Source organism: Patiria miniata, unplaced genomic scaffold (assembly GCF_015706575.1).
Source record: "Patiria miniata isolate m_02_andy unplaced genomic scaffold, ASM1570657v1 HiC_scaffold_19, whole genome shotgun sequence".
Taxonomy (NCBI): Eukaryota; Metazoa; Echinodermata; class Asteroidea; order Valvatida; family Asterinidae; genus Patiria; species Patiria miniata.
Genome location: NW_024037057.1, coordinates 7,748,239 through 7,770,386, shown reverse-complemented (window position 1 = coordinate 7,770,386; position 22,148 = coordinate 7,748,239). Strand labels below are relative to the sequence as shown.

The following is a 22,148-nucleotide window of genomic DNA, read 5'->3' as shown; positions in this document are numbered from 1 at the left end:
TTGCAGTCAAATAACTCTGGTAGTTAAAACTTGAGCCCTATGTGGATGGTTTACTGTACTAATATGAAAACCCTAAATTTGTGTAGGGTTGAGGAAAGATGTAAGAGCATCTTTTACTTCATCTGGGGAATAGGGATTGTGGCTTACTGTCCTTTAAAATGAACCCTTACCCTGCTGAATCCAACAGGATCCAACTATGTCACATGCCCGATGGAGCCTGTTGGATTGAGCAGTTAACCCCTTGTGTACATTCCTCATGCGAAATGTCGGATTCAGCAGGCAACTGAACCGCATTATAACGCCAAGTTGGACTCTGTTGGATTCAGCAGACAACTGAAAATAAGGCCCAGTGGATTGAGCAGGAAAGTTCGGTTGGACTCTGTTGGATTTAGCAGGGTAGTCCTGAGGAACTACTAGGGGGTTAGGGCTAATTAGTGAACATTCATAAATACCTGAGACAGTTTACTAATTCCTATTGGTCGAGAGCCCGTTGGGTGGGTGGTTTTAAACAGCTGGTAAAACACCGCTGTGCTCTGCGCCACATCATGCGAATACGTGCCACATTCATGACCATTTCCATATAAGGAGATTTTTAGTACTACGCGCACGAAGCACATACCATACACATTGCTAGAGTGGTGTTTCACAAAACACAAACTAAAATTGTTGAGCAAAATCGTTGGAAATTTGTGAAGTTTCGACTTGTTTTCACATTGTGACCGAATCCTAATAACTACGTATTCCCTTATTTAATACATAAAGTACAACTGTATGCTATTGTTTTTCGCAGTGGATTTAAAGGAAATTTGTTTATGAAGTTTGGGGTTGCTAGTCATGACAAAGTGACTTTATAAGTTTTATAGAAGCTGACAACTTATCTGAAATACAAAATTAGGGTTCTGGGTTTGTGGTTATTCCCACTCGTTTTGTGTAAAAAAAAAAATAATAATTTTGTTTTTTAATTTGTTTCTCAATGTGCCTGCTGTACTCCATCATATTCACTGAACTTCAGCGATAGATTCTCTCATTGTTACAATTTCCGATTTTGGTTTGAATTTGGGGTTCAATTTGTTCATGATTTGGGGGAATTTTCTACATGTATGAAATACTGCTACTTTCAGTTTCTGTGTGTTTGACTTTACATTTTACTACTTTTGTGTGTGCCTTTCTGTGCAGTTCTGCATTTTGAAATGAAACTGAAATTGCTAACACTATTTACTTCAGATTTTGCTGTGCCTTAGAAAAATAATTGAAAAGAAAGTAAAAACTGATTGGAAGAGTTTTCTGTTATAACAAGTCTTCTTGCTCCATTTTATATAAATATTATATTTTGCTAGGTTCTTTAAGTGTGTTATATTTTTGCTTTAAGACGCTAGACCAAAAAAAGCTGCTTAATTTGTGTCAACGCACCCTGTTTCGCCTAAAAATGATGAATATAAATGAAAAAAGTACCGAGTGCTTTGATTTGTCGTACACATTAATGTCATTTGAAAAATGAATACATGTATATTCTTCAGGAATTTCTGTATATATTGCCAATCTTTTTTTTTGTTTCAGATGATCTTTTGTACCTTGAAATATTTCTTGAATAAAATCAAACAAAATGAAAAATCCATTACATTTTTTTATGTCGTTCATGTGTGGTTCTTAGTTGGAGTTGTTCAGAAGTCTAGAAACAAATTACAGTTTATTTTAATAAAAAATGTAACCACTAACTAAGTGGGAGCTTCGGGGGGAAAAGAGTCAAAACTTTAAGCCAATTAAAATGCTCAATATTATGGTGATTTTTAAATGCAAATTTGGGCATGTGACAATATACTACCCCTCCCCCGGTCCGCCCATAAAAAAAAAAATCCCTTCGATGAAATACTGAATAGCGCCCTCTTGTGTTCATTTGCCATCTGTTTTCGTCTGGTACTTTCGCATAATAGGCATTTTGTTCGCTAAACTGTACAGGGAGTTCAGCTACCAGACTGAACACGGATAACAGCGGATTTTTAATTTTTCGTCTGCGCCGAGAAAACGGAGGTTGTTGACGATTGTTGACCGAGAAATGATTGTCCTTCTTGATGGATAGCACAGAGACGACCTTTGATATTTTAAAACGCCAAAATCTTTCTCAACGTGTAAAATATATGGATGAAAATGTGCCGTCTACGACGAAATCAAAGGCAAGGGTAATGAGTTTGAGAACATAAAAATAAACTTTCCCCGTTAATTTGTTATTATGTTAGATAGTGGATATTTTGCCGGAGGTAATGACGGCAAACTAACGATTACTAAAGGTTTGCCGGCGGCAATCCATAGCAACAGAGGGCGCTATACTCTTTAAAATAGGGCTGAATTATAAGATGTATTAAATTCCCACCAAAAGTTGTGTAGCACGTTTGGTGTAATGGTTAAGCAAAGGCTCTAGTAGGCTAAGCGGGATGACTCGCGTTCGATTCCGACCGCACCACATTTTTAAGGTTTTTTTTCTCATCCCCAAATAAATAAGAATATTCTTCTTTTATTATTTTAACATGTCTCAAACATTTTTTGCACCTAGTATTAGGCCTACATTTTCTTTTTCAGATTTGTGGCTCTGGAGGATTTTTTTGAAGAGGGAAATAAAGTCCGAAATTATAAAATGGTCTGAATCCCATCTTGTGAATACGAGGTAACAACGATAATTTTGGCATGGAGCCAGACTAAAACTTGTCACCGGAAATTGTTAGGGTACAAAAAAACAGTAACTGCGCATGTTCAGTGCATATCCGGCAAACTAACGTTTACTAAAGGTTTGCCGTCTCCGGCAAAATATACACTGCCTTAAAGAATTCACATTTTCTCCCTATTTCCTTCACAAGATGCCGACAATTGAAGACTTCACCATTCTCAAACCAATAAGCAAAGGAGCATTTGGGTAAGTAAATTAAAAAAAATAGAAAGTTTCAGATTTATCAGATTTTAAATCTAAGATTACAGCATTCAAAGCATTTAGTTTGTGTAACACATTTTCATCTGATTTTCTACGAATTATTTGTTAATCATTTTTCCGATTATTTGAATTCTCAGGAAAGTCTACCTTGGGAAGCGAGCAGACCGAGATGAAATATACGCCATCAAAGTCATGAAGAAATCGGATATGTTGCACAAGAACATGGTGCAGCAGGTCACGGCCGAGAGAGACGCACTGGCACTGTCCAAGAGCCCCTTCATTGTCAGGTTGTTCTACTCAATCCAAACAGCAAAGTGTATTTACTTGGTGAGGATTATTTAATGAATCGTTTCTTTCTTGTGGTATACTTGTGACTGTACTTGTGAATTACTTGTGACTGGTCTCGTGATTTACTTGTAACCGAACTTGTGACTAATTCAGTAATCTTTTCTTTCTTGTGATATACTTGTGACTGGACTTGTGACTGTACTTGTGATTTTATACTTGTGGCTGGACTTGTGAATTACTTGTGACTGGACTTGTGATTCCCTTGTGACTGGACTTGTGATTCCCTTGTGACTGAACTTGTGATGGACTTGTGACTGGACTTGTGACCGACTTGTGATTCACTTGTGACTGGACTTTCACCACCACGTCACCCACCAATATTACAATCACTATCACTGTCATCATTATCATTTTCATGATAATGAAGTGTCCCGATCTCTCTTCGTAGGTGATGGAGTATATGATCGGAGGCGATCTCAAGTCTCTTCTGCAAGTCTGTGGTTACTTTGACGAGGCGATGGCCGTTATGTACACAGCGGAGATTGTGCTGGCTTTGGAGTATCTACACAGTCACAGCATTATACACAGGTAGGAAGCAGTGGGCGTTTTTTTTTATTGTTAGGCAAATTAGGACCGAGTTGTAGGGACTTTCTGCTGTCCCCACAGCGGCTTTGGTCCCCATATGACCATGGGACAACGTGTGGACTACGCGTGTGTAGTCCACACCACTACTTAACAAGTATGTGTGTGCTTACTTTACATACACTCTAAAGACAACAGATTCTTTGTTGTCCTGGATTTTTTTAATATTTGTTTTAATATTTCAGATAAATTGTATTCAAACATTGCAGTTGTCAACTGGTTTATTTCAGGGATTTAAAACACTTGTCTGACTATGTTTTCTTGCAGGGATTTGAAACCGGACAATCTGTTGATAGCTGACAACGGCCACATCAAGTTGACTGACTTCGGACTCTCACAGATCACACTCAACAAAAGTGAACATCATTTTTTTTCCCCCTTATATGTGTCCCTCCCCATACAAATCCAATCCCAACAGTTGTCCATCAAGAAAATGGATCCATTGTTAAAACAGTTTAAAAAGACAAAATAAAACACTGTTATTTAAACACTATTATAAATCAACCTCATAAAAATACATACATTCCTAGTAGTCTACTTGCTGCCAACTACAAGTTCTGTCTTTGTTGTTCCATGGATTATTCAAATTAAGTATTTTAGTGTGAAATTTAGAACGGTGCAGAACTTTAAACGATCCGCTATTGGTAGTGAGTCATTATGTGGTCTCGTCAATTTGAGCAGATTATAACCAACTTTGTCACATACCCGATGGAGCCTGTTGGATTGAGCAGTTAACCCCTTGTGTACATTCCTCATGCAAAATGTCGGATTCAGCAGGCAACTGAACCGCATTATTAAGCCATGTTGGACTCCGTTGGATTCAGCAGACAACTGAAAATGAGGCACAGTGGATTGAGCAGGAAAGTCCGGTTGGACTCTGTTGGATTTAGCAGGGTAGTCCTGAGGAAGAAGTAGGGGGTTAGGGTTTCAATAAAGCTGTTGTTTGTGTTATTCTTTTGACCCAGGAATCAGTGTAGCAGACATCATGAGTACCCCTTCTGTTCCCAGGCGTGGATCCACGGACCACTTCCGCACCCCTGGCCAGCTCCTGTCACTCACAACCAGCTTTGCCTTCGTAAGAGTTTCCTTAATTCCTAGGATTCATCGGCCAGGAAATTATAGCTAATTCAACTAATGACCAATAAGTATGTCTGCCAAGAGTTAACCCTAACCCTGCCAGACGCAACGCAGTGCATTAGGTGTAAAAGTCTGTGGGACCTTGCTGCATTGAGCCATCAACACCAGTGCATAAACGGCCAATTCTGAGACATGACAGCTAGTCCAATTGAACAATGCCACAGTTGTATCCTGCTGCATTTGGCGACCACAGACCCTGAGGCACTTTTGCCTGGACATTTTGGACCAATGGATCACATTAATGCACTGGCGTGTTCACAAGTAGCGTTAAGGATACTTTCCGGCGTACAATGTGTTCATCATAATGCTTAAGGCTCATGTCAAGTTGGTTATAATTTCACTTTTGATTTTGTGTACCTCTCTGTGTAGAATCAAGCCTCCGCAATGAAGACCAGACCCCCACAGTCTCCCCACACCACACCCCTGACCGCACTGGGCAACAAAACCCACCACAGACCGTTGCCGAAGACCCACGAGAGACGCGACAGGTCCAACAGCTACATCAGCCTGATTAAATCCCCGTCCCCTGCTGGGTCCTGGTCAATGGTCACGGAAGAATCCTCCATCAGTAAAGGTCTTGGTAGCGTTCTCGAGGAGGAACCACGTGGCGGTGAGCCAGCTGACAACACTGGTGGTGATGTTGGGGTCAAAGTTCAAGAGAAGGAGAATCGATTCGGTCTGATGGAGACCCCGCTGAATTCTGGAGGGAGGCGGAGACTGGGGAAAGGGAAGGAGGGTCTTATCGGGAGTGGTTCTGGGCAAGGCGCTAAAAGGTTCTTAGACAGTGGATCGCCGGCACCGATTATGAGCCTGGCTTTTGAGAATGCTCGGGTTAAGACATCCCCGATGTCATCCCCAGATCTTGGGTACGATAGTAGAGGTTCTCACGATGGGTTTTGTGGTAGAGCCGGTGGCTCGGAAGCTGGTAGTGAGGACAAGGACAGCTTACATCCACACAGTCCTCAGAAAGTCACATCCTCAACTCCGCTAACGTCTCCGCAACTCGATGCACATCACTCTACTCCCGACGATGCTGCCTCTGGGAGGTCTTTGGCTTCTCCTGGAGATTCAAGCGACAAGATGTTGACTTCTCAACCTAAGAGAACTTACAGCACGGACAGCGACGAGTTTGCGTTGGCCGAGAGTCCAGAGATCTCTCGTGGAAGGGTGCTGACCTTCGGTTCCGGTGATGTCGCTGGACTGCACAGCGTGGCTGGACGAAAACGCAAACTCTCCGAGCTGTCGGATATCAGTCCTGTAGGAGAGGGTGGTTTCTTTAGCGGAGGAGGGCACACAGGTCTTACAATGGAGGTCAACGTAATGGGTCTTGGTGGATCAGGTCCCAGCACCGACGCAGCCAACAGGTCGGCATCTTCGAGCCTCACCTCATCCCTCAGTGAAAGCCTCGAAGAGTCATCAGACCTCAGTAAAGGTTCCGACGGCGGGAATGACCACCACAAAGCCAAGAGACCCAAGCGCAACGTCAGCTTTGATTTAGAAAGCGGGCCGACGCTCGTGCGCCCCCGACTGAACACGTACCTGGAGCGGACTGCCAAGATGGCAACGTACGAAGAGGAGAAACCGCTGGACCAATCGGACGCCAGCATGGATGAGAACGACGAGGAGCCCGGGAACCAACTGCCACACTTGCCTGTGTCAAGTGATCATGACATCATCACAGAATGGGCTGATAAAAAGCCGACTAGGACGCCATTCAGAGTAAATCCAAACTTTATGCTTTATTTTCAAAACCAAAAATTAATAAGCCGTTTAAACAAATTCATAAGCTGTTTAAAAACCAAAATTGGCTATTTGAAATTGTTTTCCTTACAAACTTCAAATTGTATGTTTTTTTAACGAAAAAAAAAAAAAAATTGATTCCAATTTTGGGTGTCTGCAACCTTCTGAAAAAGGGATTTTATTTTACACACAAACGAACACTCCGTGCGAGAGCCGAATTATTGTCTAGCAGCCAATAATTCAAATTATATGGAAAAAAAATTATATTTAAAACGTGGATTGATTTTTTCATTCAATGTCTCATTTTAAACTGAATAACTTTTATTCAAGGAAAGTAGCAATTCAAAAAATGAATCTATTTTTGAAGGCAAAACACGAAAGTACATGGAGAACGCATTTTTACGTTCAAGCTTGTCCTCCCGTACAGTCCCACAGTGCTACCCCAGCCAAGTCTACCTTCAAGACCCCGGCACACACCCCCTTCCGGACACCGGCGTGCACCCCATACCGTACTCCGAAGAGTGTGCGCAGGGGACCTACGCCAAACGAGGCTCACCCGGAGAGAATTCTTGGCACTCCGGACTACCTGGCTCCGGAACTGCTGCTTCAGAAACCACACGGTGAGTTCCCAATGTAAAAGTTCGTACCAAAACAAATCTTAATATATGACCGTCCTGCACAAAACTAGTCACTTGGACCAATTTTTTACTTGTGATTGACTTGTGATTGACTTATGATTGACTTGTGATTGACTTGTGATGGACTTGTGATTGACTTGTGATTGACTTTTGATTGACTTTTGATCGACTTGTGATTGACTTGTGATTGACTTATGATTGACTTGTGATTGACTTGTGATGAACTTGTGATTGACTTGTGATTGACGTGTGATTGCCTTGTGATGAACTTGTGATTGACTTGTGATTGACTTGTGATGGACTTGTGATGGACTTGTGGTGGACTTGTGATTGACTCGTGATTGACTCGTGATTGACTTGTGATGACCTGTGCAACACTGGTGGTTATAACATCCTGAAATTACTATTGGGCATAAATATGTTTATTTTTTGGTTGGTCGACAGGTGTTGGTGTTGATTGGTGGGCGCTGGGCGTTTGTTTCTTCGAGTTCCTGACCGGGATTCCGCCTTTCAATGACCAATCACCAGACCTGGTCTTCCAGAACATCCTGAGCAGAGGTAGGCATCAGCTTATTAAGCCCCTCCCTCCCTCCTTTGAGGGGGAGGGGGTTAACAGGTATCGCCCAATCACAAGGCCAAGATGTGCGAGATGTGCGTTACCAAAAAGAAAGATTAACAAAGAAGTCATAGTGACCAAGGATATCTGTCCACAGTTTGAGTTGCGAAAGATTGTGTAAGGGAAACAAGATTGGGGTCAGGCGTTTCAGAGAGGCAATACGTCAATACTTGACAAATGTCACTTGGTATATGCCTTCAGAACTAAAGTATTGAATTGATGTGACGACAGCCAGGAGATTAGAATGCTTGAAAATGTTGTCCGGGAACTAGTGATGAAAGGCAACTGGAGTGTTTCCAGTATCCCAAAGAATTATCTCTAAGACTTAGAGAAGTCACAGAGCATCAGACTACCAACTATATTCAGAGCTTTTGCTGACAATCAAATTACATTTGCTGCTTTGGTTACTTTTTCAGACATTCCGATTCCAGAGGGGGAAGAAGCTTTGTCCCACAATGCTTTGGACGTCATCGACCGTCTTCTGACCATGGACCAGGACAAGAGAGCTACGGCCAAAGGTAGAAATGCGTCAACTCTAGAGGGCGACAGCCTCTTATGCTATTTCAATATATTTCTCAAGTACAACACGATGCCCTCTCAATTTGTTGCACTCAAATCGGACAATCCGTTGACAAGTTATGGCTGTTTAAAGTTCACATTTTATCAACATGTCAAAGAATAAATTTACTGAGAAAGAGGCCTAGTTTCGAGTGAAAGATGTCAATTGTTTTTCCTTTATAAAGACAATTTTATTTTGCGGTTTTTAGTACCATTTCTTAAAAACATGTGTAGTAGACATGGGATCCTGGGAACACGGTGCTTGTGCTCTTGAGCAAGGCACTTTACCATTATTGCCGGATGGGACGTAAAGCCGTAGGTCCTGTGTGTTGTGTAATGCACGTTAAAGAACCCAGCAACACTTATCGATAAGAGAAGGGGTTTGCCCCGGTGTTTCTGGCAGTGGCTGCAATATGCACCGCAGTACCTTGTAAACCCTTATAAGGTGCTACATAATGGATCTCATATTTCTCATAAACTTCATTCACCAGTCTTTAATAATAGACATAATTTCCAGCGCCTTGAGTACCTAATTGTTAGTAGATACGTGCGCTATATAAGACTCCGTTATTATTATTATTATTATTTAACAGATTACAAATATCATCAAATCTGAAAATCGAAAACAAAATCACCCCATTCAGTTTTCTATTTTTCTCCACTACTGAGCCCATTTCCATCTCATTCTGCCACCATGCCTCACACACAGTGTGTGTGAATAAGCAAGGTCCTTCAACATCTTTTTCCCTTTTTTTTTTTTAGATTTGAAGCCCCACCCCTTGTTCCAAGGCATTGATTGGGCACACATCCGTGAGACCGAAGCCCCATTCATTCCTGCGCCAGACGATAAGACAGACACCACGTACTTTGATGGTAAGTACATGTCTTGGATTTCATGTAAGGGCCGTCTCCTTACATATCCAGGACAAGTTCTGGACAAGTTGCGGGTAGAATCATTCACTTTGTCCGGAAGAAGCTCTGCATTTGTCCCAGACATGTTCCGGGGAAATTTTCATCAGCAACTGCTTGACTTGCCAATACTGATAACTTCACTGCGAAAAGATTGCGAGGAAGTTGTTTAGAATCCTGCAACTTGTACCTGACATGGAAACCTTCAAAATACTTCTTCGGCAAACAAAAAATAATAAAAACTTTTTATGGGATTTTTCAAAAATTTGTTTTACCAAATATTCGTTTATCTTCTTTTTTTGTCCAGCTCGGAATAACATGCAGCATCTCCAGATGTCATCGTTTTCACTTTGACCGAGGAATACTTATGTCAAGAAAAGGGTAAAATGTGTGGAAAAAAAATCATACATGGCATTCTAACAATATAACAACTCAGGTGTACAGTAAACTTTGTGAAAAAAAATGTAGAACTAAAGTTGATACGCGTATTTCTGTTTAAATTTACATATGAAGAGTTTCTTTCCAAAGCACAGTATATCCATTTGGAAAAAAAGTGAAAAATGTGCGCATTTATCAAAGTTTATGTGAACAATAGCTAGCACAATGCTTTTGCCATTATAGGGGGCCTCTGTGGTAGAAAAGATAGGCGGCCCATATTGGTCCAGAGACAATTCTTTGATTCAAAAGGGCTCAGACGCGAGAAGCATTGGCCATTCTAAATTTATAGTCGAGCTTGTTGTAAGCAGTGCAGTAACGCACAATTTATTTTAAAGAAAAAGAGCAAATTAAATTTAAAACAATGAAAGCAAAACTACTTAAAAATTGACTCTCTTTTTACCTTTGTTAGACAAATGTAAATGAATCATAAACGCAAAATCAGTTTAAAAACTTAAAAACAAATGAGTGATTTGCTTTAATAGTTGATAGAGGTAAATTACATTAATTATGTAGTTAAACATGTATACTCAAACATATTTAAAGTGAAACTGTCATAAATTTTCTTACAAAATTGATTGTCGGGTGAAAAACAACGGAGAGAGTCACTTTAATTTACCTTGACAGTAAACCTTCAAGTGTTAACAGAAATTGTTACATTTCATTGTGATGCATTGTGTATTTGTATATTAACTAAACCAATATAAGTGTACATGCATACATATATGTACTGCTGTTTTTTGATAGCATATAAAGAAATAAATTCCAAAACCATGGTATGTGGGTAAAATATCTAAGCACTGTTTAACACTCGTCATTCCTATGTCCCTGTCTTTAAATCTTCTTTCTAAATTTAACATTTTGAAGAAACAGATATACAGTTGCGGGGATACTTTAGTAAAAGAAATGCCTTGAAATTTATACTCTCAGTTCCCACCAAACCATATCAAGGCTTTAATAAGTACATGTATCAAGAACATGATCGAGTAGACCAATGTTTTAGTATAAAGTATACGTACAATGAATCTTCCAGCTAGTACATTATAAATAAAACCAGCAAGTTCGATCGCAAAATCCCAAGTCTCAAATTCCTACATGTACCTCAGACCCAAGGCCTCTGCCCCTCAGCACAACCTGAGGGTTTTCAATTATTAGAAACCTCACTTCTATAGCAAGAAAAAGACCAACAAATTTCCAGAAAAAAAATTCCCATCAGCACTGTGAAATGAATCAATCAAATCTTTAATTTATTGTATTGTATTGTATTTAACATTTGAATAACTGTGTATGGATGGATGGAGGTCTCCAAAAAGCATGAGCTTGTAGAGTGGAGACCATGAATATTCATGAAATGCAAATGAAATTTTAATAAGATGTCAGCACTCAAATTTCTGTGTTTAGTTCAGCATTGCCAAGTGTTATTTTGTATTACATTGTTCGTATACAGTCACAAGAAATACACAAATGAAAACTGACAATCCAAGTTGGCTTTTGTGTAAATTATAAAAGACGAATTCAGTGAACGAAATACAGTTTAAGGAAAACATCCCTTTTTTTACGGTACAAGTGATTACTACAAACAAAGCAGTACTTTAGCAATTAGTTTTTGAAACTATAAGACACATAGATAAATAAATTGTAACTAATATTTAGACACAGTTAAGTGTTCCATCTTAAATTGAATGGATGAATCGCATTGTTCTCAGACAATGGTTCAGCCATATTTGTTGTGCATGCATTTACAAGCACATTCATGCCTTCATATATAATGGAGGGTTCGAACAATGAAAGTACCTTTCAAATTGGATTTCGGTTGAATTAATCAGTTAGCTGTTACAATCAAGTAAAATCTGTGGGTGAGGCGTTATAAAACAAATATTGACAGCTTTATCTTGTGGTGTAGTAAAACTAGCCTCCGTCGGTGATCCATGGAGCATTCTATTTTCCCTCGGCTTCGCAAAACACAGGCATGCAACTGGGAAATCACAAAAAAAAGAGGAAATTCACATTTTTCCCAGACTTTGTACAGACTTTGTACAGTGTTTTTCTATTTTCAATGGCACACATGGGAAGTAAAAAAGAGGAAATCAGCTGATCCGAGGAAAAGTTACATGCCTGAAAACAGAACACTCAATAGATCACTATATGTTTTCGTGTTCTTAAAAAGGACACGTTTTTATCACTTTTGAAAGCTCCTTGGACAGGACACCACGTGTGCATCCTGTACTGGTTCCCGCACGAAGTACACACGACTCATTTGTCCTGAATGTGCACAAAGCTAAGCCATAGCGTCTTTGTGTGTAAACATCAGGCGTCGTCGGCACAGGTCGGCACGTTCAAATTTAACTTGCAATGGTCTCCTAGACTAATCCCCGCCCCCAACAACTTTGGATCATTCAAAATACGCAGTGCATGGACCAGGAACCAGTCTAGGTCTCCCCCAACTCTCCTTTTATGGCCGTTGAGGGGGTACTTGTGCACGGAGCCCATAGGGACCCCGGTACCTCAAGCACGTACAAAATCCATGAGTTTTGCAAATCCTGTTCTGGTTTGATCTTGCTAGCTCTTCCAGAAGTTGACGTCTTGCGACATTTTCCTCTTGAACGTCTCGTACCACTTGTCCAGGACGGTCAGGGGCACCCAACTCACGTCTGGCTGGGGCGTCATCTGTGCCTGCGTGATGCCGAACGAGGAGGCGAAATTGTAAAAATTCTCCAGCATTTTCGTGGTGAACTCCGTGAAGTTGCTCACGTTGGACGTCTGCGCAGAACACAAAACACAAAAGGAAAGGACACATCTCACGCTCAGAAACTGCAGACAAAACTTTTATTACTACTTAGTGAAGGACATGTTACCTTAAGTACTACAGGGTGAGACGTAGACAAAAAAGCGAAACCCAAACCCCAAAATTATATTTCATATTAACAAAAATACGTCTTATCATGCCACTGTAACCTAAGCAATAAGCATAACGGAACAAAGCTCCTCCTTAATGAGATGGCCGCGTGACCACAAACATAGCGGTATCCCGAAAGGATCTACCTGTATGTCGGCTCTTGTATTGTATTACGCTCGAGGACAGACAACAAAAGGAGCACAAAGGGGCCTTTCATCCTCGGACGACGGTGCCTATTGTCCTCGAACGCCGGTTTGTGCACTTAGTCTATGGGAAAGGTTTAGATCAGGGAACAAAGGAAAACACAAAGCCAATCCTCGGAAGCATAGCAAAACACGACTGTGCGTACATTTGTACATGTGTATTGTCTCCATCTGGCTAGTCTGGCCACTTCCAAGTGGGTTCATTCCAACATGGGTATATATTCCCACCTGGGTATACACTCTTACCTGGGTATTCTTTGCCGGTATCTGCTGGGCTATCTGAGCCGTTGGTTCGACAGCAATGCCGATCTGTGACACGGTGTTCATCTGTTGACCGGGCTGGGTAGCTTGCATGAATGGGTTGTTGGCGGAAATGTTCCCTGATAAAACAAAATGAATAATGACTGTTAGCAGAAAAAAACAATTGACTTTGAGAATCTCTGCTGAAAATTGGTTGCCAAGCGAATGCAAGGGCACCACCAAAGGCAAGACTTGATTCCACAATCGCTTTTCACTTGAAGTCTTTTCATGGGTCTGGTCCACACAACAGAGTTGTAATTAACTCCACTCGAGTCCTTAGGCCCAAAAAAAAAAAAGTTCTGCTTCCGGTTTCCCTACCTACCCTATTCTGACAGCCCCTACCCTAATTTTTTTTATGGGAAAATGAGGAAAAAAATACCCAAAACCATCGATTTCTACCTTTTTCCTTTGACTTTATGCAGACGCCTCCAAAAAACAAAACAAAATGGCAAAAAAAAAATTCCTACCTACCTACCCTATTTTGGAATGCCATGTAATCAGAAGCACAACTATTATTTTTTTTGGCCTTAGGGGCAAATGACTCAACTCGAGTCACTGCGAGCAAATGACTTGACTCGACTTGAGGAAGGCTAATAAGACTCGAGTCCCAAAAATGAAAGCAAAACTTTGGGGAAAATTGTTTGCAATGACTTAGGCCTACGCCGGTGACGGTTTTGTTTACTTCATATTAGAATATCCGCGAATAATGTATACATAGATACGTGGTTTGATCAGTGTCCCCATTAGTTGAAGGACGATCAGCTGGCACCCCTTTTTATTTTCATTAAGAGTCAAAAGTGGTGTCACCACATGGAGTAGCCCGAATGTAACTTAAAAAAGCCCCCCAAAAAATGACTTTCTCTCTTTTGTTTATTAATAGTGTTCAAATATTTGTGACTCAAATTGACTCGAGCTAAATACTTGACTCGACCCGACCCGACTCGACTACACACTGTGACTCGACTCGACCTTCTTGACCGAACGACTCGACTCGACTTGAGTCACTTCTTTAAAATGACTCAACTCGACTCGAGTCCCAAAAAACAGTGACTCGTTACAACTCTGCTACACAATGGGCCAGATTTAGTCCATTCATTTGTGTTAAAGGGTTATCCTATACAATAGCACTGCCCAGTCCATGAGTCAGTCAGTCAGCCAATCAGTGAGATAGGGATCAGCAAACCATTTCAGCAACCCACCTTTCTTTAAGCCTGAAATCTTAAAAATCGCGCTGGGTTTCTCGTTGGTGATGTACCCCAAGAACTGCCAGGCCACCCCCTCCGGTGACGGCCAGCTGAAGTGGATTGCCCCGCCCATCCCCTCGGGAAACGGCATGGTGCCCGTCAGAAAGACGACGATGTGGTTGACGGCGTCCGCGTTCTCAATGTTGAAGACGAAGTGTGTCAGATCCACTTGCTGCATATCCGTCTGAACCTGAAGCAGTGCACGTTAGGCCAAGTAAGAAAATAAACTAGTTTCCTGTCCCCGCCCGCTTCCTTGTTCTTTCCTGCCTCCTTTTCTTACACTTGCAATACTTATATATTTTGCAATTGTCAATACATCGTCTTTTTATTTGTTTCAACAAAAATTGTAGCTATGTAGAAAGGGTTACGGCTCCTTAGGACACAATTTTGTACCTGGCAAAAGAGATGAGAAAATGGAAGAATCCAATCTGCCATCTTGGGGGCAGGGGAAAGAGTGCCCGCCTCCTCCAGACGAGAAACTATTTTATTTTTTTATTTGGCCAATAGTGCACATTTACACCTGTAGATGAATTTGGAAGTTAATCACAACTTAAGGCCAAGTAAAAAAAAAAATTAGTAGTTTCTCGTTCTGCAAACAAAAAGACAATGTGTTGACAATTTACATGATATAATTATGTGCAAAATATATTGCAAATGTATGAATTAAAAAAAAAAGAGGGACGGCAGGGAAGGGGGTTTTATTTTTAAACTTGGCCTAATCAACAAATAAATCACTATATATAGGCCTATCATAAAGTCAATCACAGTTTAATTAAGTCAGGTCAATCACATGATAATGTACATGTCAATTACAAGTCAATCACACGTCAGTCAAAAGTAAAATCACATGTCAATCAGCATTAGACATGTTATTGTTGGACTTTGTCTTAAATTTAATTCTAGCATAAGACGATAAGTCAATCACAATTAATTTAAAGTCAGCTTAGGCGAAGTAAAAAAAAAAAAGTTTCTCGTCCCCGCCCGCTTCCTTTTTGGAGGTCGCCTGGATTTTTTTATTATTTTTTATTTTTGAAAAATGTAGTAGAAAAACACCGAAAAAGTCTACAAATTCATCGGAAAATAAATACCAATACCAATACAACTCTAAATGACACTGTAAATATGTTCAGTTCTCTTGTCCAACTTGTCTTTCATCTTTAAAAGTGTCTTTGAACAGTGGAACACCAACGGTTGCAGAAAATTTTGAAAAGGCGGTCATCTTGAAAAAAATAAAAAATAAAAAATAAAAAGCCCCGCTTCCTCCCTTTTTTCAAAAACCCCGGACAAGAATCTATTTTTCTTTTTTTACTCGGCCTTAATAGATTTAACAATAAAATTAAAAGGATGACACAGAATTTATTAGGCCTACTACGTTTATACTGATTGATTTGTGACTTGATTAACATGATTAACCATGTTGGTGTACTCAACATGCATCATGCACGGCATGCTGATTGAGTAATATAATGTCATTAATGTGAAACTGAAACAGCTGAACTTGTATAATATATCGCAACCAGTCAAGGCAAATTTACGCAATAATGACTGTTTGCAACTAAGAAAATTACAACTCTCACCAGACGGCCAGCAACCAAACAGCCAAACATGATTCCACCTCCTATAAATATTCAGTTCCCTAAATAAAAAGTAGTTCATATAATAGCACAGTTTTTCACATTTTTGTTGGTGAAAATCATCAAATTCCCGAGTAAATGATCGAACACATGTACACATGCGATGACTGGCAGGTGAAATGTACCCAAAAGCCATTAACATGTTACACGTGAGATAAGCAGGGGGTACCCGACTGTCTTTCGCAATTTTGATCAACAACTTCCGCGGTACAAAGAAAGTGCAGTGACATCCGTAGACATGGCTAGACAACGCGGATGTTTTGTAGATTTTTAGACAATGTTTTGATGTTTGTCACTTTTTATTGTGATGTTGTTCCTACACAGCATGACTTGAATAAGTAGCCGTAACGGTGATAAAGGTGCGGCTGTCTGTATATGAACAAATGATGAACAATAACTGCCGTAACTAAAATGATAAGTCAATGTTCTGCTGGCTGGTCTGCCAACGTGTACGCGTGAACGACTCCGAGGCGTTTGCGTACTTGAACTCGGTGAGTTTCCAATTCCATGGCATAAGCCTTTATGTAGCAAAAACTGCTTGAGTGAATTTGTACAACGGACAACGAGTGTATTGGGGGAAGAGAGAGACGGGCCCAGGCGCGGATCCAGAGGGGGGTTTGGGGGGTCAACCCCCCCCCCCCCCCCCCAGCTCTGTGACACTCCCCTGCTGTGACACCCAAAAAAGTTATACTGGTATAATGTTTGCCTGTTCAAAATACGGTACACCATTCTGTAATCTAGTGTTAACAATCATCGAATGTGAACAGCGCCCCCTTTTGAAATATGTATGCATGTACTTCAATAATACAAATATTAGACTGTTTTAGGAGACTGTGTGATCTGTACATAAAAAACTCTCGAAATGTGCGTACAAAATGAGTGATTGTATTAATTTACCTTCATGAATCCATCATGTCCGTATATGTATGCAGATAGCAACTGGAATATTGCGCTAGTACCGAGTACCAGTCGTCGACATTGTGCCATCCATCCATCATGAGGGTTCCCAAACTGACTAGGACCAGGTTCATTCTACTGTGGGGTGCGGGTGTCGTCTTGTTCTTCCTCATCAGCTGGAAATCTTACTTCAAATCAGGTAAAAGGAAATTGTCAAATGTGTTGTAAGCATCAGACAAACATGCACGTGCGATGTGTGTTGCAAAACCAAGTCTGAAACGAAACTCTTTTGAAAATTGAAGAATGATTTTCAAATTGGTGGAAGGTCTATAGGCCCTACTGTGTTGGATCACACAAAACTAATAGAAGCTACAGGGTCATAATTTTTAACTTAAACAGGAAATTGTAAAAATGATATTTTTTTTATTTCACTTTACAGGTGAAAAGGTGCAGAGTGGACAGTATGTTGCCAGTGAGCGGAAAAGTTCCGATAACGCCCAGATCCCAGGCTGGAATGCCAACGTACTTGATGCAAAGGTCCAGGTGCACCAGGGCATGCAGCCTCCTTCCTCTGTTCTAGATGCCAGGAAGCCAAAGCTAGACGCTCACCAAGACCCAAACATCATTGAGTTGGAACGACCTGATGTTGCTAAAGACATCAACGGCATTCCGCCCCCTCTGGAAGATGATGGCAGGCTCAGACCAGATGCTAAGATCCCGAATCGATTAAACCACAACTACTTTCTGGCCGTGCCTCGTCAAGAGACGGACGATGACAGCAAGTCTTTCAGTAGAGATGAAGGGCCGGATGATGAAGACTCGAGCACCCAATCATCGGACGTCTCATCTCAAGATGATCAAAATGCGGAGGTTGTTGTGAAAAGAGAGAATCCTGCACAGGCTGGATTGTTTGATGATAACAACCGTTCTGTGCCTCGAAATTCTCCCTTTCATCAGGATGAAGAGAAAGACAAGGTTGCTTTGGCAACAGTGAAACCTTCTAAAGAAGGGTTATACGAGAAAAAAATCCATCAGCCTCAGAATGCTCTTTTGTTTTCTGAAAGTCAGAAAGATGTTTTGCCTCATCAAAAGCAAAACCCACCCCAGCCCCCACAAGATGCTCAAACTTTGCCCAAAGTCTTCCATGTGGACAGAAATGATGGCAGAATTGATGTGCCGTATACAGTGCCAACTTACTCTACTCTAGGTGTCGTGCCTAAAGACCGAATGACAAATGAGGTTTCTCAAGACATGGCCAAGTCCTCTGACTCTGGCTTGCTCAACAAAGAGCACGTCCACTATCCATCGGCAAATGTCTCTCAGGATGAGCTTGATAAATGGCAAAGGCAAGTTCTGCCCTCTGGTGTGCTTCATGGAGAGATGACGGATGCTGTTGCTACAGCTTCTGAGGCAGGGAAAATTCCTGTGGTCAACAGGAAGCCAGTCGACTCTCAGCCACCTAGGTCTCGTTTTGCAGAGAGCAATAATCCAGTGTCTCATGAAGAGCCAAAACAACTTGTCCCTGTCTTTCAGCCTCATGGAGGAAGAAGAGACCAAGTTGCCAAGGATACCGTGATGCCAAATGAAGAACGCATCCCTCATCCACCTCCAGACACGCAACTTGATGAGCACATAGTTGTCACCAAGAAGCCAATAAGAGCAGGTTTTCATAAAGACGGTGAAACCCTTCTTGCAAATGCCAGTGAACACCTTGAAAGAGAGAACACAAAAGTTGTTCCTGATATATCCAAGTCATCAGATGACTCTAAATTTCACAGTGGTCTCAATCTTGCCAACGTAGCAAATCGGGACCCAAGTCTGTCCAATGTGATAATGAACCAACCTGGCCGCGATGACAACATTGCCTACAGAATCCCTGGCAGAAACCTGCCAAGGAAGATCACTATCCAGAAGGATGGAAGGCCGGTACCACCAAATGCAGCTCAACTGAGGAGTGGTTTGGAGTTAAGACAATCCGAAAAGCCTGTCGTGTCCAGAGAGATACAAGTAAATAGTCACAAAAGTACTGGACTACATGGAAAGGTACGAAGATGGCCAAAGTGGTTTATTTGTCAAAATGTGAAATAATTGCTTAGTTTCTGTACTGTAAAATAGATATCAGTTTGGACCAGGGCTGTTTTAAATAGTGTACATTAACGTAAAACAAGCTTTCAAAAGTGCAATTATGATAAATTGTTTGATAGATACCTGGACCTTTTGACCCTTTTGAGCTGCATGTAATGTAGGAGCTGGAACTTATGGATTTGGTTGGGGGTAGTTTGCAGTAAAGTGAAGGTTTAACATAAAAACGTGACAATTTAACAAGCCACAAACGTTTTGTTTGCAGGTTGTTCCACCTGAGAATGAAAGTGAAGAGGAGTTCATGCAGCGTATGGAGACAGTTCAAAGAGAACGACGCGACCGAATCAGGCAGCAGTGCCAGACGAGATACAACCTGACCCCCTTAGACTACCAGCGTGATCGTCAGAAGATACTCTTGTGGAAGAAGTATTACGAGCATGCCTATGCCAACGACGACCACCAGTTCATCATTTGCCGCGAGCTCAAAGCAGCCTCCTTCAGTTGGCGCAAAGTCATGATCTCCCTCTATACCAAGGGAAGTCTCCAGTTTCGGCGCTCGCAGAAGATGGGCGATTTTCCCATAAGGGACTACGATGATGAAACCTTCATGTTTAAGCTGCAGAACTACAAGAAGATCTTGTTTGTCCGGGAGCCCTTTGCGCGTTTCCTGTCAGCGTACCGAGACAAGTATGTCGAGCTGCGTCACTTCCCATACTACCGGCCCATCGGAATGTCCATCATCCAGAAGTACCGTAAGAATCCCACGCCAGCAGAGATCCAGTCGGGAAGACCGACCTTTGAGGAGTTCACAAGATGGGTGGTTGCAGAGGAGGTCCCTGAAGGAGACTTCCACTGGCGACCTCTCTTCAACTGGGCCCACCCTTGCCACATCTCGTACGACTTCATCGGGAAGGTGGAGACGGCCACTGAGGATACAAAGTACATCTTCAAGATGGTTGGGATTGATAAGCTTGAGACGTTCCCGTCAACCGAGACGCATCATAAATTCAGCTCCAGCGCAGATGTTCTTGAGGAGTTTTACTCCCAACTGCCGCCCGATCTTTTGCCTCAACTCGTCAACCGATACAAAGAGGAATTTGAGCTGTTTGATTATCCCATACCACAAAAGATAAGCGATATTTGGACCAAAAGGTAGAATACTCTGGTTTAGAAAACCAAGGCAAGCCCTAAGTTAGTATCTTGGCCTCATTTGATTTTTTTGTGTGCGCCACAGAAAATTGCCCTTTCAGAATCATAAAGGACATAAAGGTACAATGTATGGCTTATTTAGCTGCCTTTTTTGTTGTTACCGATACTAAATGGTGATCTGAATCCAAGGTGCTACGTTGAGACTTAGAGCTATTTCGAATTAATTTATTTTTGTGTGCCAAGGTTAAACCAAGAAGTTACTAACTTATTTTGCTTCGTTCTTAAAATAAAATCATGTTGTGCTCAAATTTTGTTTTCCATTACAACTACAACTTAAAAATAGGCTGCATATTTATGCCGTAAAACAGCAAATGGGAACTTCCCTTTACTTGGACATCCATATTTTATGAATTAGTGTAATAACTGTTTGAAAACATACTCGTATTCGAATGCATGAATTTTACTATGTATCAATCTTTTGCCACTGCAGACAACTTTTTATAATGTTTTATAATGCCATTTTATAGTCTTGCAGAGCAAACTTGTCTGCCATGAAGTATTATTAATACAGACTGTTTTCGTTTTGAATGCTTTTATCAAGTTTTTTTTGTATTATATGTGAGTTAAGTCCTTTTTAGAAAGAATGCTGCATCCAGACGCCAATTCTTGGTTGTTTGAGTCGAGCGAATTTTCAAATTATTTTTTAACAAAATTGGATATGTTTCTCAGTCCCAAATTAATGTCTCTTCAACTTTTTTTGCAATGACTGACCTTCATTGAGGTAATACATTTATTATCATGAAAAAAAGTGGCTTCAGGATGCAACTTTCTTTCCCATCTGTTTACATTGTTTTAAATTATAAGACGTAGATACAGCATTTTCAGTATTAATTATCATGATATCAAGTGAGTTTTAAGCTGTTATAAAGACTAGAGCAAGTGCAAGCTCGTTTTTTGCATAAGTTATAGTGGGATTGTTTGAAATTGTACACGTAGCTCAATAGTTTGTTGTGTAGTAGTTTACAGCTAATATACAACATTTGCTATTGCTGTATTTTATAGCAATGGATGGATTTGGGTGTTTGTATTTTATAGCAAATTTGATTAAACTGACCCGTTTAATGTTTTGTGATCATAGATGCTGGAAAAAAAATATGCCGTTCTAGTAGTCTGGTTCCCTGTCCCTACTTCGGAGACAATGAAACAGTTTATTGACTTCGGAAAATAGTCACGTCAGGCAACCAGACTATAGCTGGCTTGCACCAGTTCACGGATGTGTAACCGATTGCAAAGAAATGTGGACTAAACTAAATTTTGTAAACTGCGGACAGTATTTGATTTTTAAAAACTGAGTAAGTTTTTGATACCAAAACTACTTCTTGTTGAAAATGACTGCAAACCAGGTACCATGATTTCACAGGATGCTAGATAATATTTAATAATAATTTGGTGGTTATTGTTCCTTGTTTGCAAATTTAATGTTGTATATTACCTTTAACAATAGGTTTAAAACCATTGAGATACATTTCAAGTCAAACGTTTTATAAAACACCGGCTGAAGTATTTTAAAACTTCAATTAAAACAGGCATGTAATACCGTTTCCTCAACAGTTAATCGATTTCCTTCCATGTTATTGCCCCGTTTGTCATTAAAAATCTAGTTAAGCTTGGAATTTCTTCATTAGTGACCTCCCAGCAATGAACCTATATCGCGGTAAAATCGCGTCAACGCAGCTTGTGAAATAATTGTCCAATTACACGATGCATAAAGGGACGCGGACGGGCAATATCTGAGACAAACCAAACTTAACGTACAAAATTTTATAGGGTTGTCAAATAACGGCAGAGATGCCAACTTTA

General features: G+C 40.7%; 3 protein-coding genes across 4 annotated transcripts; 2 read left to right on the top strand and 1 right to left on the bottom strand.

The window, feature by feature from the left end:
* Positions 1 to 1,972: 1,972 nt before the first annotated feature.
* LOC119725616 (serine/threonine-protein kinase greatwall-like) lies at positions 1,973 to 10,675 on the top strand. Its single transcript, XM_038197095.1, has 12 exons — positions 1,973 to 2,177; positions 2,850 to 2,905; positions 3,058 to 3,247; positions 3,657 to 3,796; positions 4,118 to 4,206; positions 4,816 to 4,925; positions 5,357 to 6,706; positions 7,155 to 7,347; positions 7,810 to 7,923; positions 8,398 to 8,499; positions 9,302 to 9,412; positions 9,756 to 10,675. Exons 1-12 carry the CDS (start codon positions 2,070 to 2,072, stop codon positions 9,800 to 9,802), a joined length of 2,610 nt encoding a protein of 869 aa, XP_038053023.1. The 5' UTR covers positions 1,973 to 2,069; the 3' UTR covers positions 9,803 to 10,675.
* Positions 10,676 to 12,300: 1,625 nt separating this feature from the next.
* Positions 12,301 to 16,595, bottom strand: LOC119725615 (protein Hikeshi-like). 2 transcript variants are annotated; one of them, XM_038197093.1, is made up of 4 exons: positions 16,104 to 16,595; positions 14,482 to 14,716; positions 13,229 to 13,362; positions 12,301 to 12,643 (listed from the first exon to the last, which is right to left on the bottom strand). In XM_038197093.1, the coding sequence occupies exons 1-4, from the start codon at positions 16,131 to 16,133 to the stop codon at positions 12,443 to 12,445; spliced, it is 600 nt and encodes a 199-aa protein (XP_038053021.1). In that variant the 5' UTR covers positions 16,134 to 16,595; the 3' UTR covers positions 12,301 to 12,442. The 2 variants fall into 2 exon arrangements, with proteins under 2 accessions (XP_038053021.1, XP_038053022.1); XM_038197094.1 differs by having other exon boundaries at positions 16,568 to 16,586.
* Positions 16,596 to 16,600: 5 nt separating this feature from the next.
* LOC119725614 lies at positions 16,601 to 21,903 on the top strand. The gene is made up of 4 exons (XM_038197092.1): positions 16,601 to 16,651; positions 17,093 to 17,256; positions 17,497 to 19,100; positions 19,405 to 21,903. Exons 2-4 carry the CDS (start codon positions 17,157 to 17,159, stop codon positions 20,293 to 20,295), a joined length of 2,595 nt encoding a protein of 864 aa, XP_038053020.1. The 5' UTR covers positions 16,601 to 16,651; positions 17,093 to 17,156; the 3' UTR covers positions 20,296 to 21,903.
* The last annotated feature ends 245 nt before the right edge of the window (positions 21,904 to 22,148 follow it).

Excerpts from the sequence above, each read along its gene's own strand:
- LOC119725615 (XM_038197093.1), bottom strand. The coding sequence starts at position 16,133 with ATGTTTGGCTGTTTGGTTGCTGGCCGTCTG. Across the intron at positions 14,717-16,103 it reads GTTTGGTTGCTGGCCGTCTG|GTTCAGACGGATATGCAGCA; the intron begins GTGAGAGTTGTA and ends GCACTGCTTCAG. Across the intron at positions 12,644-13,228 it reads TACCGGCAAAGAATACCCAG|ACGTCCAACGTGAGCAACTT; the intron begins GTAAGAGTGTAT and ends TGTTCTGCGCAG.
- LOC119725614 (XM_038197092.1), top strand. The coding sequence starts at position 17,157 with ATGAGGGTTCCCAAACTGACTAGGACCAGGTTCATTCTACTGTGGGGT. Across the intron at positions 17,257-17,496 it reads GAAATCTTACTTCAAATCAG|GTGAAAAGGTGCAGAGTGGA; the intron begins GTAAAAGGAAAT and ends TTCACTTTACAG. Across the intron at positions 19,101-19,404 it reads GTACTGGACTACATGGAAAG|GTTGTTCCACCTGAGAATGA; the intron begins GTACGAAGATGG and ends TTTTGTTTGCAG.
- LOC119725616 (XM_038197095.1), top strand. The coding sequence starts at position 2,070 with ATGGATAGCACAGAGACGACCTTTGATATTTTAAAACGCCAAAATCTT. Across the intron at positions 2,178-2,849 it reads CGACGAAATCAAAGGCAAGG|ATGCCGACAATTGAAGACTT; the intron begins GTAATGAGTTTG and ends TTCCTTCACAAG. Across the intron at positions 4,926-5,356 it reads TCACAACCAGCTTTGCCTTC|AATCAAGCCTCCGCAATGAA; the intron begins GTAAGAGTTTCC and ends CTCTCTGTGTAG.